Source organism: Botrytis fragariae (genome assembly GCF_013461495.1).
Source record: "Botrytis fragariae strain BVB16 chromosome Unknown tig00000006, whole genome shotgun sequence".
In the NCBI taxonomy this organism is placed as follows: Eukaryota; Fungi; Ascomycota; class Leotiomycetes; order Helotiales; family Sclerotiniaceae; genus Botrytis; species Botrytis fragariae.
In genome coordinates this window covers 2,236,050-2,249,000 of record NW_023500988.1, presented here as the reverse complement: position 1 = coordinate 2,249,000, position 12,951 = coordinate 2,236,050, and the positions used below count along the sequence as shown (strand labels likewise).

Here is a 12,951-nt window from a genome sequence, read left to right as displayed (position 1 = left end):
CGTAAGAGGACCCCAAAGATGACCAGATTTTGACCAAAGACTATAACCGTAAGTTGCATAAAACTATTTAAGGGGAAGCAGCTCGATCTTCCTATCATGAATCCCTCGGTACATATATATATCAAGAATCAAATCTATACGGTACATCATGTTCGGTTATCATTCTGGGTCTATTGATCCCTTTTCGGATTTCCATGAAAGGCTCGGTTCTCTTCCCCGGATTAGTCCTTTGAGTATCCACTTACTACACCATTTTTGAAATGCAAAGACATTTTCTCACGATGCCAACTCATACCTCGCACCGAAGTAGTTGAAAATCTCTTCGCAAGAAAGAAAAAAATCGTCGCCCCAGGCATGAGCTTGACTTGATATGGTTCTATCGATTGGGATATCTCAAAGATGGGACGGGGCTTGCCTCTATCTTATCTAAACCTCGGTGGGACGAGTATTCGTAGTCACAAGTGCAAATTATCAAACTCCAGCAGTTCAATTAAAAAGACTCCAAGCTCTGAAGTAGCTTTAGAACAATCTTCTAGAATAAATCCTCCCAAGATCCCCTCTGGAATGATGAAGAGACCGTTTGAATAGCAGCATACCTAAGCGTTCACTCATCTTACTCTTCTAGGATGACCAATGCTCGTTGAAGTTGCTTTCCCTGTACTTTGACCTACATGCATGAACTCGAATTTGAGAGTTTCTGTGGCTAAGAAGATACCTGCATCTGCCTCGGAAAATAAATAGAATGGTGGCTATCTCCAGGTTGCTCAATGACAGGATAACTTCAGTATCTTGCATAATCTGAAGTGGAAGATGTCAATGAGTGAAACCCCTCTGTACATCCACCTCGGTGATCTTTGAGAATTAGAACCATCACTAGGGAAACACGTCGATATCAAACAGTTCGCTGTTGCTGTATCGGTACCCGGCTTCGAGAATTAACCATGCCGTATCCATTGGTTCTGTTGGTGAGGCTTCAAGTGGGTGTATGCGTTTGCATCTTTTTTTTATTGGGGCAAAATATCGGTGTAAATGGATACTTCGTAGAGTGGTGTACCAGAATTGAATGTGGATACGTGATAAGTCGATTTGGAAAGGTTTTCATTGAATCGAAGGGTTGTTTATCCAAGGATAACGAGTGTTGTTTTGTGTATGGGTTTTTCTCATCTTGAGCAATTGAGTTGTCAAGACGTGAATGTTATGCTGTTTGTGCATGGTTGGGTTGGGTTGTGTTGTGTTGTGTTGACATTCTGATCTTTATTTGAATCGATAGCCTTACGAGCGCACTACCTAGGTTCAGGGAGCAAAGAATAAATGGTTGTTGCATTGAGATGTCGAGGATGGGGAGAGATGAAGACGTGACCACATGGTATCATCGGATGAGGAGCAGGAGTGAAGAGTGAAAGTGGTTCTATAATTACTTACTGGGTAACTAGGTATAGCAGTATGTTTGTTAACTTATTAACTTGATTTTATATACAAAATCTGAGACACTTGGTCATTCTCCAATGGAAGAGTTTTCCATTCTTCTCGTCGCTGCTCCGTACCTAACTATCTATACCGATAGCGACAGAGATAAACCTCCCGAGCATATCGTTCACGCTATCTATTGGATATCTTTAGTCACCTTTAGCCGCGAGGCTCCATTTTCTTTCGTTGCGGGAAGAGGAGGCTGGAGATTCGCAGGGGATCTACCAAATCCAAGATGTAGCGGTACATGTTGATTGATGCTGCTGACCGAGATACGATACCAAGAGAGCCAGTCACCACCACTCCTCCTGTTGGTTCTGGCGAGAAGAGTGTGAGGTTGTTGGCGTACGTGCCTCAGTACGGTCGTTTAATTGTTCATGAGACGGTAGCAAATTACATCCAAATCCAACATTCACTCCTCACTCCTCACTCATGCCTCACTCATTTCTCCTCACCTCAAACACACATCATTCACAGGTTCCAAGGTTAAAGAAAGTCAACTACGCACCCAGTAGTCTCCTTCCCACCTCCTACCTAATAAGTAACCTAACAAGCTCGAACAAGGATCCTTGTATTATCATTCCTCGACCTTTCTCTTTCCGGCATAGTCCACTACATAGGCCCATGGTCCGTGTGTAGCCTTCTGTAGCATGTAGCGTGTACAAGCCGGCGGTGGTGTACAATTACCTAAGGAAAGTGAAAGACCGAAGCTGTGTTAGAAAACCAAAAAGCTTCCCGCCAACTCAACTCAACTCGACTCAAACTCAAACTCGACTCATCAATCTTCAATCTTCAATCCTCGAACATTCCTTCCTTTTATCAACATCCAGATCAATTCATTAATTCACATCGCTACTCCCTGACGAATGGCCATCGAGCCTTCCATTAATATAATCCGAAATCGAAATTGACGCCATTTCCCCTTCCTATAGCTTCGCTTTGTTCCATTCATCGCCCTCATTTCATTTCATTTCATTCCAACAAAAACAATTCGAACCCGACCCTACGATCGACAGTCACCAGTCCTACGGGACCAACATTAAGAAATGGGAGGTGTTTGCTCTTCTTGCTGCGGAGGTATGCGTTGAAAAAAGAATCATATCTTGTGGAATTATTTACTTATCTTTGGACTGTGCAGGTAAATCCCGAGATGGCTTGTATGAGCCAGTGCTGGCAGAAAGCGAAAGAGAAGCGGTGGCAGACCTTTTACAATACCTAGAGAATGTAAGAAAAGCCTAGACTAACATTAAATTCGATGTCTAATGATCATCCAGCGCGGCGAGACCGACTTTTTCTCCGGGGAACCTCTACGAGCTTTGAGTACACTGGTATTTTCTGATAATGTCGACCTTCAGCGAAGTGCTAGTTTAACGTTTGCTGAGATAACGGAACGAGGTACGTCTTTTTTTATATATACCTGGATGGGTGCAAGTACACAGTGTTGGACTCGGGCGAACTGCATGACCTGTATAAATAGTGGTCCGCCTCGCATGCAACTACTTGGATGGCGGCTCTTCAGGGCGGATGGGATTAGATTATCGTCAGTGCAGGGGATTTATTACTGACGCCTTCCAGATGTTCGTGAAGTAGATAGAGACACCCTCGAGCCGATACTCTTCCTTCTGCAAAGTCCCGATATCGAGGTACAACGAGCGGCTAGCGCAGCTCTTGGAAATTTGGCAGTTAACAGTAGGTTATGTTCCCCTGTGATATGAGTCAAGCTAACAAAGAGTGTAGCGGAGAACAAAGTAGCAATCGTGCTTCTTGGGGGGCTTACGCCTCTCATCAGACAGATGATGTCCCCAAATGTCGAGGTGCAATGTAACGCGGTCGGTTGTATCACCAATTTGGCAACACACGAGGATAACAAGGCCAAGATCGCACGATCGGGGGCATTGGGACCTCTTACTCGTCTAGCTAAATCTAAAGATATGCGTGTGCAGAGAAATGCTACTGGCGCTTTATTGAACATGACACATTCTGGTAAGCAGTAACCTTCACGACGCAGCACTTACAAACACTGACATCATTTAGATGAGAACCGACAGCAGCTGGTTAATGCTGGTGCCATACCCGTACTCGTACAACTCCTCTCGTCTTCTGATGTAGATGTACAATACTACTGTACAACAGCTTTGAGTAATATCGCTGTTGATGCTAATAACCGCAAGAAGCTCGCCTTGAACGAGAATAGACTCATACAATCCCTTGTGAACCTGATGGATTCCTCCTCACCTAAAGTACAGTGTCAAGCAGCTTTGGCCTTACGAAATCTTGCTTCTGATGAGAAGTATCAATTAGAAATTGTGCGCGCTCGCGGTTTAGCTCCATTATTACGACTTTTACAATCCTCCTATCTACCATTAATACTTTCTGCTGTCGCTTGCATACGCAACATATCGATACATCCATTAAACGAATCTCCAATTATTGATGCCGGCTTTCTAAAACCATTAGTAGATCTACTAGGTTCCACCGATAATGAAGAAATTCAATGCCACGCCATATCGACACTTCGCAACCTTGCTGCTAGTTCTGATCGAAACAAGGAGCTTGTTCTACAAGCCGGAGCTGTTCAAAAATGCAAACAACTTGTTCTGGAGGTCGCCCTTAGTGTTCAATCGGAAATGACTGCTGCAATCGCTGTATTGGCCTTAAGTGACGATCTTAAGACTCAACTTCTCAACCTGGGTGTATTCGATGTCCTTATTCCATTGACAGATTCCCCGAGTATTGAAGTCCAAGGCAATAGTGCTGCAGCTCTTGGTAATTTGTCGTCCAAGGGTAAGTTTTAATTATGGGATCATTCTTGAAGTTTTCAATGCTAACTAATTATAGTCGGCGACTACTCTATCTTCATTCAAGCCTGGACAGAACCATTCGGAGGTATTCACGGTTATCTAAAACGATTCCTCGCTAGCGGAGATCCGACTTTCCAACACATCGCAATCTGGACATTGTTACAACTATTGGAATCCGAGGACAAAAAATTAATAAGCTTGATTGGAAAATCAGAAGAGATTGTACAAATGATTAAGACTATTTCCGATAAACAAATTGAGTCCGACGACGAAGGCGAAGAAGATGGGGAAGGAGAAGTTATTCAACTTGCTCAAAGATCATTACAACTACTCGGACAAGGTGGGAAGTCATCCCATATCGAAGGTTGAGCGGCTTGCACAAGAAAAGATTTTTTTGTTATTTGCATCTAGCTATGGGTAGGGCACGGTGTTAGGAGTACAATCAGAGGCATAATAGTTTGCAGCGAGCATATTGGCAGAATGGGGGGCGCTGCACTACTTTTATTCCTGTGTTTTCATGACAGACCTTCAGAGGTTCCTGTCATTACAATATATCTTTTCACGACGTCTCCCTTCAACAACTTATTACAGCGATATGGAACTTTAGTTGTTATTCATGTAATTAGATAGGACATTATGATATCCAAATCCAGTCATTGCTCGAAATAGTCAGAACTCTCACATGACGTCGGTCAGTCAGGCGTGATTATTTGACTTCTTACGACTTTGTGATTTTTTTGTGACTATATCAAAGTTTCAACGGTTATCTGCCACTGGTTGCAAATCATTCTCGAACCATTTTCTCTCGCTCCATGGTAGTACTCTAGCGATGATTTTCCCCTTGATCAAAGCCATAGGTATCGGACCAAACATCCTCGAATCTCTCGACCATTCTAAGTTATCCCCCACTACCCAACAATGTCCCTCAGGAATCTATGAAACATTAGCCCTTCCCCTCAAATCATCCCCTCGCTTTGCCTTCAAGCCTTAATAACTCACTCTTATCATCTGAGTCTCCCCACTCCCCGGCGTCCCCATCATGACACAATCCCCCTCCAAGCCCAAAACTCTCTTGAAAGCCTTTTGACCAGGCTCAACCACCGATTCAAACGAAACGATATCGCCAACCTGGACGCCGCGCCCGCGTCGATACGCACGCGAAATGAGAAACCAATCGTTGGACACGGAGATGGTGGGGAGCATCGAGGGTCCAGAGCCCGTCTCGAGTGAATAAAAGTAGGTGTGGAAGAGGTGGTAGATGAAGAGTGATTTGAGCGTCCAGGTTAGAATGCGCAGGGGGTGCGAGGCGTGTTTGGGGTTTTCGCTTCCTCCTTTTCTGGCGCTGATACTAATAGAGCGCGGGAGGAGGGAGATGCGCCGGTTGATACCGTGGTTGGAGATGGGATAGGGATGGAGGAGGCGAGGGGGGAGTGGTCGGAGGAGTGTTTTAAATATCATGACATGCTTTTTCTTTATAGTTACATACGTAATCTACTGAATATGTAATTTTGCGCGGGCTGTAAATCGTTCGCAGATATAGAATATTTTGTTTCCCCGTGATATGACGATGCAGAATGAACACGCTTACATAATCAAGCATAACAATAAATTCTTCTTGTCTGGCATCTACAACGCACGCTCTCTCAAGCTTCATCACAGTCTCATACCCCATCTATACGATTACCAACTATGACGAATCCCCGCTGCGTCTTCAATGCAGCTTCTGCTCTCCGTCGGGTATTCCTCTCGGGATTCCCTATCGAAACATCGACATCCGCATCGACATCCCTTCTACGCAACACCCCCATATTTTCCTCCTCCTCTTCCTACCTGCAAACCCGCATCCAAACCCGCAGCGTCTTCAAAAGTACCTCCACCGCCGTCGCCGAACAGCGTCTTCCGCGGGATACCGAAATCACCGCTCCATTTCTACGTCTCAAAAATGCCGAAGGGAAACTCGACCCTCCTGTTCGCACCGCGCAGATTCTCCGCTCTGTAGATCTCAAAACCCACATGTTGGAGATAATTGCCTTTTCGGACGAGGGGCTTGCGCCCATTGCGCGGATTGTGAATAAGAGGGAGTTGTTTCAGAAGAAGAAGGAGGTGAAGAAGAGTAAGAATCCCGGGACGGTCACGAAAACGATTGAGATGAATTGGGCGATTGAGAGGAATGATTTGGGACATCGGTTAGAGAAGATGAGAGGGTTTTTGGAGAGGGGAAATAAGGTGGAGGTTATTTTGGCGGGGAAGAAGAAGGGGAGGAAGGCGTCGGTGGAGGAGGCGGAGGGGGTGATTAGTAGGATTAGAGAGTTTGTGGCGGGGGTGGAGGGCGCGAGGGAGAGGGTGAAGATGGAGGGGAAGGTGTTGGGGATGGCCGTGTTGAGTTTTGAGGGGAGGGTGGGGAAGAAGGGGGAGGGGAAGAAGGAGGAGGGGAATGGGGGGAAGGGGGGTGGGGAGAAAGTAGAGGAGAGCGGAGAGGGTAGTAAGGAAGATGTGAAATTGGAAGCCGCCAATTGAATTAAGAGCTGATAGATAAATAAATCTCAGAGCTAGATTATCAACATGATGGAAAACATCATCATATGATAAAAAAGATCTCTACACCTCGATCTCCAAACCCTTGAAAGAAAATCAACATCTTCATCCGAAATAACATGTATCATTTTACATGAGTACAGCACTACCTTTGTGGTAATATCTACCTATGCATAGTAAAGAGGCCCATGCAAACCGTCACCAGCACTTGTAAAGGGATAGATAGAAAGATAGGTGGATATCTCTGAATCTGGCGACTTTTGGAAAATTATACCACTTGAAAATATTTCGATATTTGAGAAGGAATTGGTAGATCGGATTAGATTCGATGGAAATTGGAGAATCCATTTCCATATCCAGAAGGAAAATCAAGAAAATACAGCATTTCAATAACCTCAACCCCAAACCTAAATTTACATATCCGGATCCCTCCCTATATCTATTCCCCCTCCTCCTTTCCTTCCCTCTTCCCCCTTATTCCCTCTCCCATCAAATCCAAATTCACACAATCCAAATATCTGCATTTCATCTCTTAATCTCTCAACCTTCCAACTATCTATTACTTAGTATCTACCATATATACAAATACACGAGTATATAAATACTCTTCCTCTTTTTCTCTCTTTATATCAATCCAATTCCCAATTCCCAATTCCCAATTCCCAATTTCCAATCCAACTATCCAACTCACCCACCTACCTACCAACCAAACCATACAACCAACATCTCCAATAACCACCTAGTCTTCCATACAATCTAGTATCTATGCACACAAGAACACTAACAGTCAAATAAAATAAAATAAAATAAAATAAAATAAAATCAAATAAAATCAAATCACTTTCACAAACTCACATACTCACAAACTCACAAATTCTGCCTCTACTCCTCCATTTAGTTCTCTTTCGCAGCTACAGCAGCCACAGCCACAGCCATCGGCTTGAGCTTGATTCTAGCAAATTAATCTAAAGACAAGTCAAGTCTATATATATACATATACATATCAACTTTAACCCCAGCTCAACTTCAACTTCAGCTTAAGCCCACGATACCTACATACTGCATACTATCACCATCACCGTCACCATCACCTTCAGTACCACTCTCGAGAACGCAGAATCCCAAACACAGACACGGATACACACACAAATACAAGTAAACTCACACATGCACAAACAGCCTCATGAATATAAAATATGTAATGAATTCTCAAGCTATTTTCATCCTCTGCTATGCTATTCTATGCTATGCGATCCCGTGCTAAACTATCCCATCCCAAAACATACTCTAGCATCTCCAACCCCCATCAAAGCAAGATGACGCTCAACACGCATCTAGCATTTCCTCCATTTCGATCCATTCCGTTCCGTCCCAGCCCAGCCCAGCCCACCCCCAATCTATAATTTTCCCCGATTCAAAATGAGAAATCCCATGTGCAAGATTTGATTTTGACCAGCAACGCCAAACCCTACCCAGATTCCTCTCCTCCCCATCCTAGCCAACCCATCCCAACCCAGACTCTATCACCATGCTAAACTAAACCAAAGGGAAAAAAGACTACAACCTTAAACCCCTACGCGAGAGAATGCAAAAATAAAGCTAATATACCAGCACTTGGTATTTAAGTCAGAGATAAAAAAGAATGAGTAGAGTTTAGTCAATTCCTATTGATTGACCATGTGATATGCGGTAAAAACAGTATTGGATATCAAATTGACAAAGAAAAAAGGGGCCGTGAATGATTCGTGATTCGTGATTCATGTCGAAACAAGAAGAGTGAAAAGGTATCTGATGCGTGATGAATGTTGAAACAAGAAGTGTAAAAAGCTATCCGGTACGTGCTGACGTGTAGAGTGATATTTTGTGGGGGAAGTTCATGCAAAGTATCAATAATTTTTTTTTTGGATAAAGTGTGGGGAACCGAATGAAATGTGCGGGGTATTTTGATGCAATCGCTCAATGCGAGATGCGTAATCTTGCAAATCGTGATCGAAGGAGTTGATCATTCTCCGGATATGTCGGAAGAAACCGTGTGGCTGAACACCCCATTCTGTTCAAAAATTCCGAACTCCTTCAAACTCGAGCAGCTGGTGAACTTTGCCCCTCTCGTCTTCGTCTTTCTTCTTCCATTCGAATCATTCTTGCAACCGCTTCATTCTCTATCAATCCACCTTCAGCTAATCCACCCGATCGCATTTGACCGGCAATCAAATACCCAGAACTTTCTTCCAATTCAAATGGTGTGATGGGACCGGGACTACCTAAAGGAAGCAATCTAGGACTGATAGGCTTTGATCCTGGTGCGGATCCCCCAGGTGTAGAAACTACTGAAGCATGTACCATACGTGCTTGTTCAATCATATCTTTTTGGTACTTTTGTAGTTTTCGTTTAACGTCTGAGGATTTCCTTTGATGATGTGGATTTGAAGATTTTTGACGTTGACTTTTGGGAGGAAGTTGAAGATTGGCCCCATTTAATATTGACGAAGGGATGCTCGTGAGGGGTACCGGGAGGGGAGATGTTGGTGATGGCTTATAGTTCGAAGGATAGTATTTTCCTTTTGGAATAACTAACGTTTCTGGTAGAGTGAATGGAGAGTTGACAATCGAAGGAGGTCCACGAACAGTGGTATCAGAAGCTGGTGAATCCATTGGCGATGACATGGAAGAGATTGTAATTGGTTGCATTTCTGGTGAATTTTTAGAACGTGAAGTTGATAGTAGAATTGTTGATTTGAGAGTTTCTGGGTTTTCGTCTGCAAATCCGGGAAAATATCCTCTATAAATCATTTTGTCAGAACAACAATGCCACAATAATTTCCTGGCATAGTCCTTGCTATGCTTTCATGCTCAATTCGGAAACTTGAGGTATGACAATCAAATCATGCTTACCCTGGTAATTCTCCACGACCTGTCAATGGTGTGTAAACTCGAGTTCGTCTTGTAGATTGACCGCAGGAAATTGGAATGGAATCGCTTTTCTTTGGAGTATCGAATGTAGTAGATATCGTTTCAACTTTATAGTTGCCAAATCACGAGTTAGCTTGGACCCTTTTGTCTAAGTCGTAGGTGGTGGCGGGGCGGCTTGATAGAATGCGGGAAAGGCTTGCACTGAAAAGTAAAAGCGTAACATACCTTGTGTGCCGGGAGTACCGCAACGTGGAGAGTTTGTACTACTATTACTAGTACTAGTGATTTCTTTGGTCCTTGATTGTATGGCAAGACCTTTTAAAGACGCAATAATATCTTCATCCGAGGAAGATGATGAATAGGATGGTTTGATATGAGGACGATGGGAAGTATCTCTACTCCCATTTGTAGGAAAGTAAGAAGAGGTCTTATAGGAACGATGACTGGCCATTTTGTGTCGAAGTATAGACAAATGGTCGGCGGGTAATTCTCTTTTGTACATTCATTCATATAACCAGGGAGCGAGGGAGGTAGTAGATACGTAGGTAGGCAGGTAGGTAGGTATTTAGTTCGGATTTGAATTTCCTGGGGCAATGCAGATGGTCTCTTTTTCTTGGCGTAGGAATTCGCGTGTCCGTTTCGTTCGGTCAGTTGGTTATGTGTGTGTAGCTAGTAGCGATGCACCCAAGTAGCTACCTTGAATCGTAAATTGAGTTAATTCGTGAATCGTGAATCGTGATCTACCCAAATGTAGACGGAGGGTCTTGCGCAAGGTAATCTAATCACACTGGGGCCACTCCAATAGTTGATTGAATGGTAATTGGTGGATTTGATGAAACTTCACAGTCAAGTGATGGAGCGGTACCGACGAGTGCTCGAGTACGAAATTGGGTTTGGTAAGTGGTAAGTGGTGCGCGGTAAGTGGTGGTAAGTCAATAAAGGTTGTCCACTTTCTTGCTTTTCCCAAGGGTTATGGTTTAGGTATGGTTCAGGTATGGTTATTGGCGTCGATTTTCGCAAGTTTGGTGAGTCTCGTATCTTTTTATTGTGCAGCGTGTGAGGATGCGTCGTTGTGTGATATGAACCATGTAGTTGTGATGTGTATGTGTATGTGTATGTGTCTATGTATTGGTATATATATGTAGTCCACTTTAACTTTCTCTTCTGCCTCGTCTTGAATGTGTCTCTTGCTTTATTTTTGTTTTCACAACGTTGGGGAAGGAAAGGGAGAAGGTAAGATCGTCGTAAAGTCGTAAGTGATTAGATCCTCTTTTCATGTGTTCGTTCGTTAATGCTTATGAAAATCCAAAGGTCTAATCAAGAACAGGTAAAGTGTGTATATGGGAAGGAAATAACGGCAAGCCCAATGTGATTATGTTTCGGATCTTGGTGCCGAAATCAATTTCTTGTCTCTTTCTCTGATTGATGGATGTTTTTGATATGATCAATGAATGGGTGGTGGTGGTGAAGGACTGATGCTTCTTGGTGGTTGGTTTTGTTCCTTGGACCTTGTTGCAAGAGGATATCTAAGGAATGTACGATAAGATACCTAGTAGATATGGGAATGAACTTCAATGCTAGGTAGGTAGGTAGGTAGACATGAAGAATATACTTTGCTATGACAAGGACGAGTGAGGTATGGTTTGACAGAGAGGAATTGTAGTTTGATACAAGAGAAGGCGGACTTTGAGACAAGAGAACAGTGAAGTCTAGTATAAAAGAAGAGTAAAGTCTACTTTAAGAGAAGGTGAAGTTTGGTACAAGACAGAAGTGAAGTCTACTTTAATAATCGAGAGAAGAGTGAAGTCAAGAATGAATTCCCTCTTCCCTCCTTGTGCTTGGATCTTGTGTTCCTATATAGGTAATATCATATTATATCGCATTTGTTTATTTGTTTATTATATCTTATTTATTTATTGATTTATTTCTTTCTTTCTTTCTTGCTTTCTTTCTTTGTTATTTTAATCTTCGTTGTCAAAGTGAAATTTTCTTTCCTTTTCCTTTCCTTCTTTCTTTCTCTTCCCTTCTCTCCTCTATATTTTTTTTAATTAGAATGAGTCAAATATGAAAAAATATGGAGGGAAAAAAAAGTCGTATCATCTCCCTTCTGATGAATCTCCGCAAGATCTGCAGAAAGGGTCAAGGGTCGAGTGAAGGGTGGAAAGACCGGGTGTGTGATGATTGAAACAAAACGGTCGATTTTGGGTGCAGAGGTCGGTAGGTAATGGGTAGGCGTTTTGTTGTTTATACTTCTGGTGCTGGTGACGATGATGTCAGTGCACATAGAAAAATGAGATATCAATTTATTCCCGGATGATTGATACTGTTGATACAATTAACCCCCGACTATAGCAAAACTCTGTAATATCTACTAAATACATTTTATGACACTCCTCAAAGGAGATGATTGATGATATAATTATATCGAGTGTACATCCTCGACTACATCCTCGACTACATCCTCGACTACATTACATGACACTCTTGAGGAAAGAAAATCACAATACATCACACATCATACATCATACATAATCTTACGTTTACGTACCCGAGTATCATCCATATTCAAAATATCCCCTCCTCGAGCCCTCCTCCTCCTCCTCCTCTTCTCCCCTCTGCCAAAATGTATCAATCATGTCTCTCAATTTGACAAATTGCCGCTATTAAAATACATTAGACTCATCATCCGGTACTCCCGTTTCCTCGTTTGGATGATGAATGATTGATCTGCCAACTCCACACCATATATGGAAGGGTGAAGAAAACCCTCGGTTGCTGTCGTCACTCGTGGCTGTACTCTTGGACGAGACGATGCTATCTAAATCCTTTAAACAACTTAATCTGTGGGTCGGCTTGCAATTCCTTTCGTTTCTTGAAACACAACGCGGCTGTGTTGTTTTCTGATTTATCTACATAGGCACCAACAGGTGAGGTCGCCACCTTTCCCTTCTCTCTCATCCTTCTCAGTAGCGCATGTAATGCTAACCTACCGACTATTCTTTGAAGAATTATGCCCCATAATTCGGTACATCTTGTGGCGGTAATGTACAGAGTATGTATCATGCAAAGACCCTACTCTCTGCAACATATCACGATGCCCAACATCTTTTAGAAAAAGTTTCATGGGGGCGTTGTTGTACATCGCTCGCATCGTAAGTAGTTCTCCTTCCCGAAAGATCCACAGTTGATACCAAATCAATGTCGATTATTGCCATATTCAGATTCGCCAACATCGATA

At 43.0% G+C, this 12,951-nt stretch overlaps 4 protein-coding genes across 4 annotated transcripts; 2 read left to right on the top strand and 2 right to left on the bottom strand.

Moving 5' to 3' along the window:
* Nucleotides 1–2,513: 2,513 nt before the first annotated feature.
* On the top strand, nucleotides 2,514–4,637 carry Bfra_001856 (putative vacuolar protein 8 protein; the record flags this gene model as incomplete). Its single annotated transcript, XM_037332281.1, has 7 exons — nucleotides 2,514–2,544; nucleotides 2,606–2,691; nucleotides 2,742–2,862; nucleotides 3,043–3,156; nucleotides 3,205–3,450; nucleotides 3,502–4,251; nucleotides 4,306–4,637. The coding sequence occupies 7 exons, from the start codon at nucleotides 2,514–2,516 to the stop codon at nucleotides 4,635–4,637; spliced, it is 1,680 nt and encodes a 559-aa protein (XP_037196435.1).
* A 387-nt stretch (nucleotides 4,638–5,024) lies between these two features.
* Nucleotides 5,025–5,726, bottom strand: Bfra_001855 (putative mitochondrial inner membrane protease subunit protein; the record flags this gene model as incomplete). The annotated part of the gene is made up of 2 exons (XM_037332280.1): nucleotides 5,025–5,201; nucleotides 5,268–5,726. 2 exons carry the CDS (start codon nucleotides 5,724–5,726, stop codon nucleotides 5,025–5,027), a joined length of 636 nt encoding a protein of 211 aa, XP_037196434.1.
* A 231-nt stretch (nucleotides 5,727–5,957) lies between these two features.
* On the top strand, nucleotides 5,958–6,785 carry Bfra_001854 (putative translation initiation factor protein; the record flags this gene model as incomplete). Its single annotated transcript, XM_037332279.1, has 1 exon — nucleotides 5,958–6,785. The coding sequence occupies one exon, from the start codon at nucleotides 5,958–5,960 to the stop codon at nucleotides 6,783–6,785; it is 828 nt and encodes a 275-aa protein (XP_037196433.1).
* A 2,091-nt stretch (nucleotides 6,786–8,876) lies between these two features.
* On the bottom strand, nucleotides 8,877–10,164 carry Bfra_001853 (uncharacterized protein; the record flags this gene model as incomplete). Its single annotated transcript, XM_037332278.1, has 3 exons — nucleotides 8,877–9,582; nucleotides 9,696–9,819; nucleotides 9,939–10,164. 3 exons carry the CDS (start codon nucleotides 10,162–10,164, stop codon nucleotides 8,877–8,879), a joined length of 1,056 nt encoding a protein of 351 aa, XP_037196432.1.
* Between the last annotated feature and the right edge of the window lie 2,787 nt (nucleotides 10,165–12,951).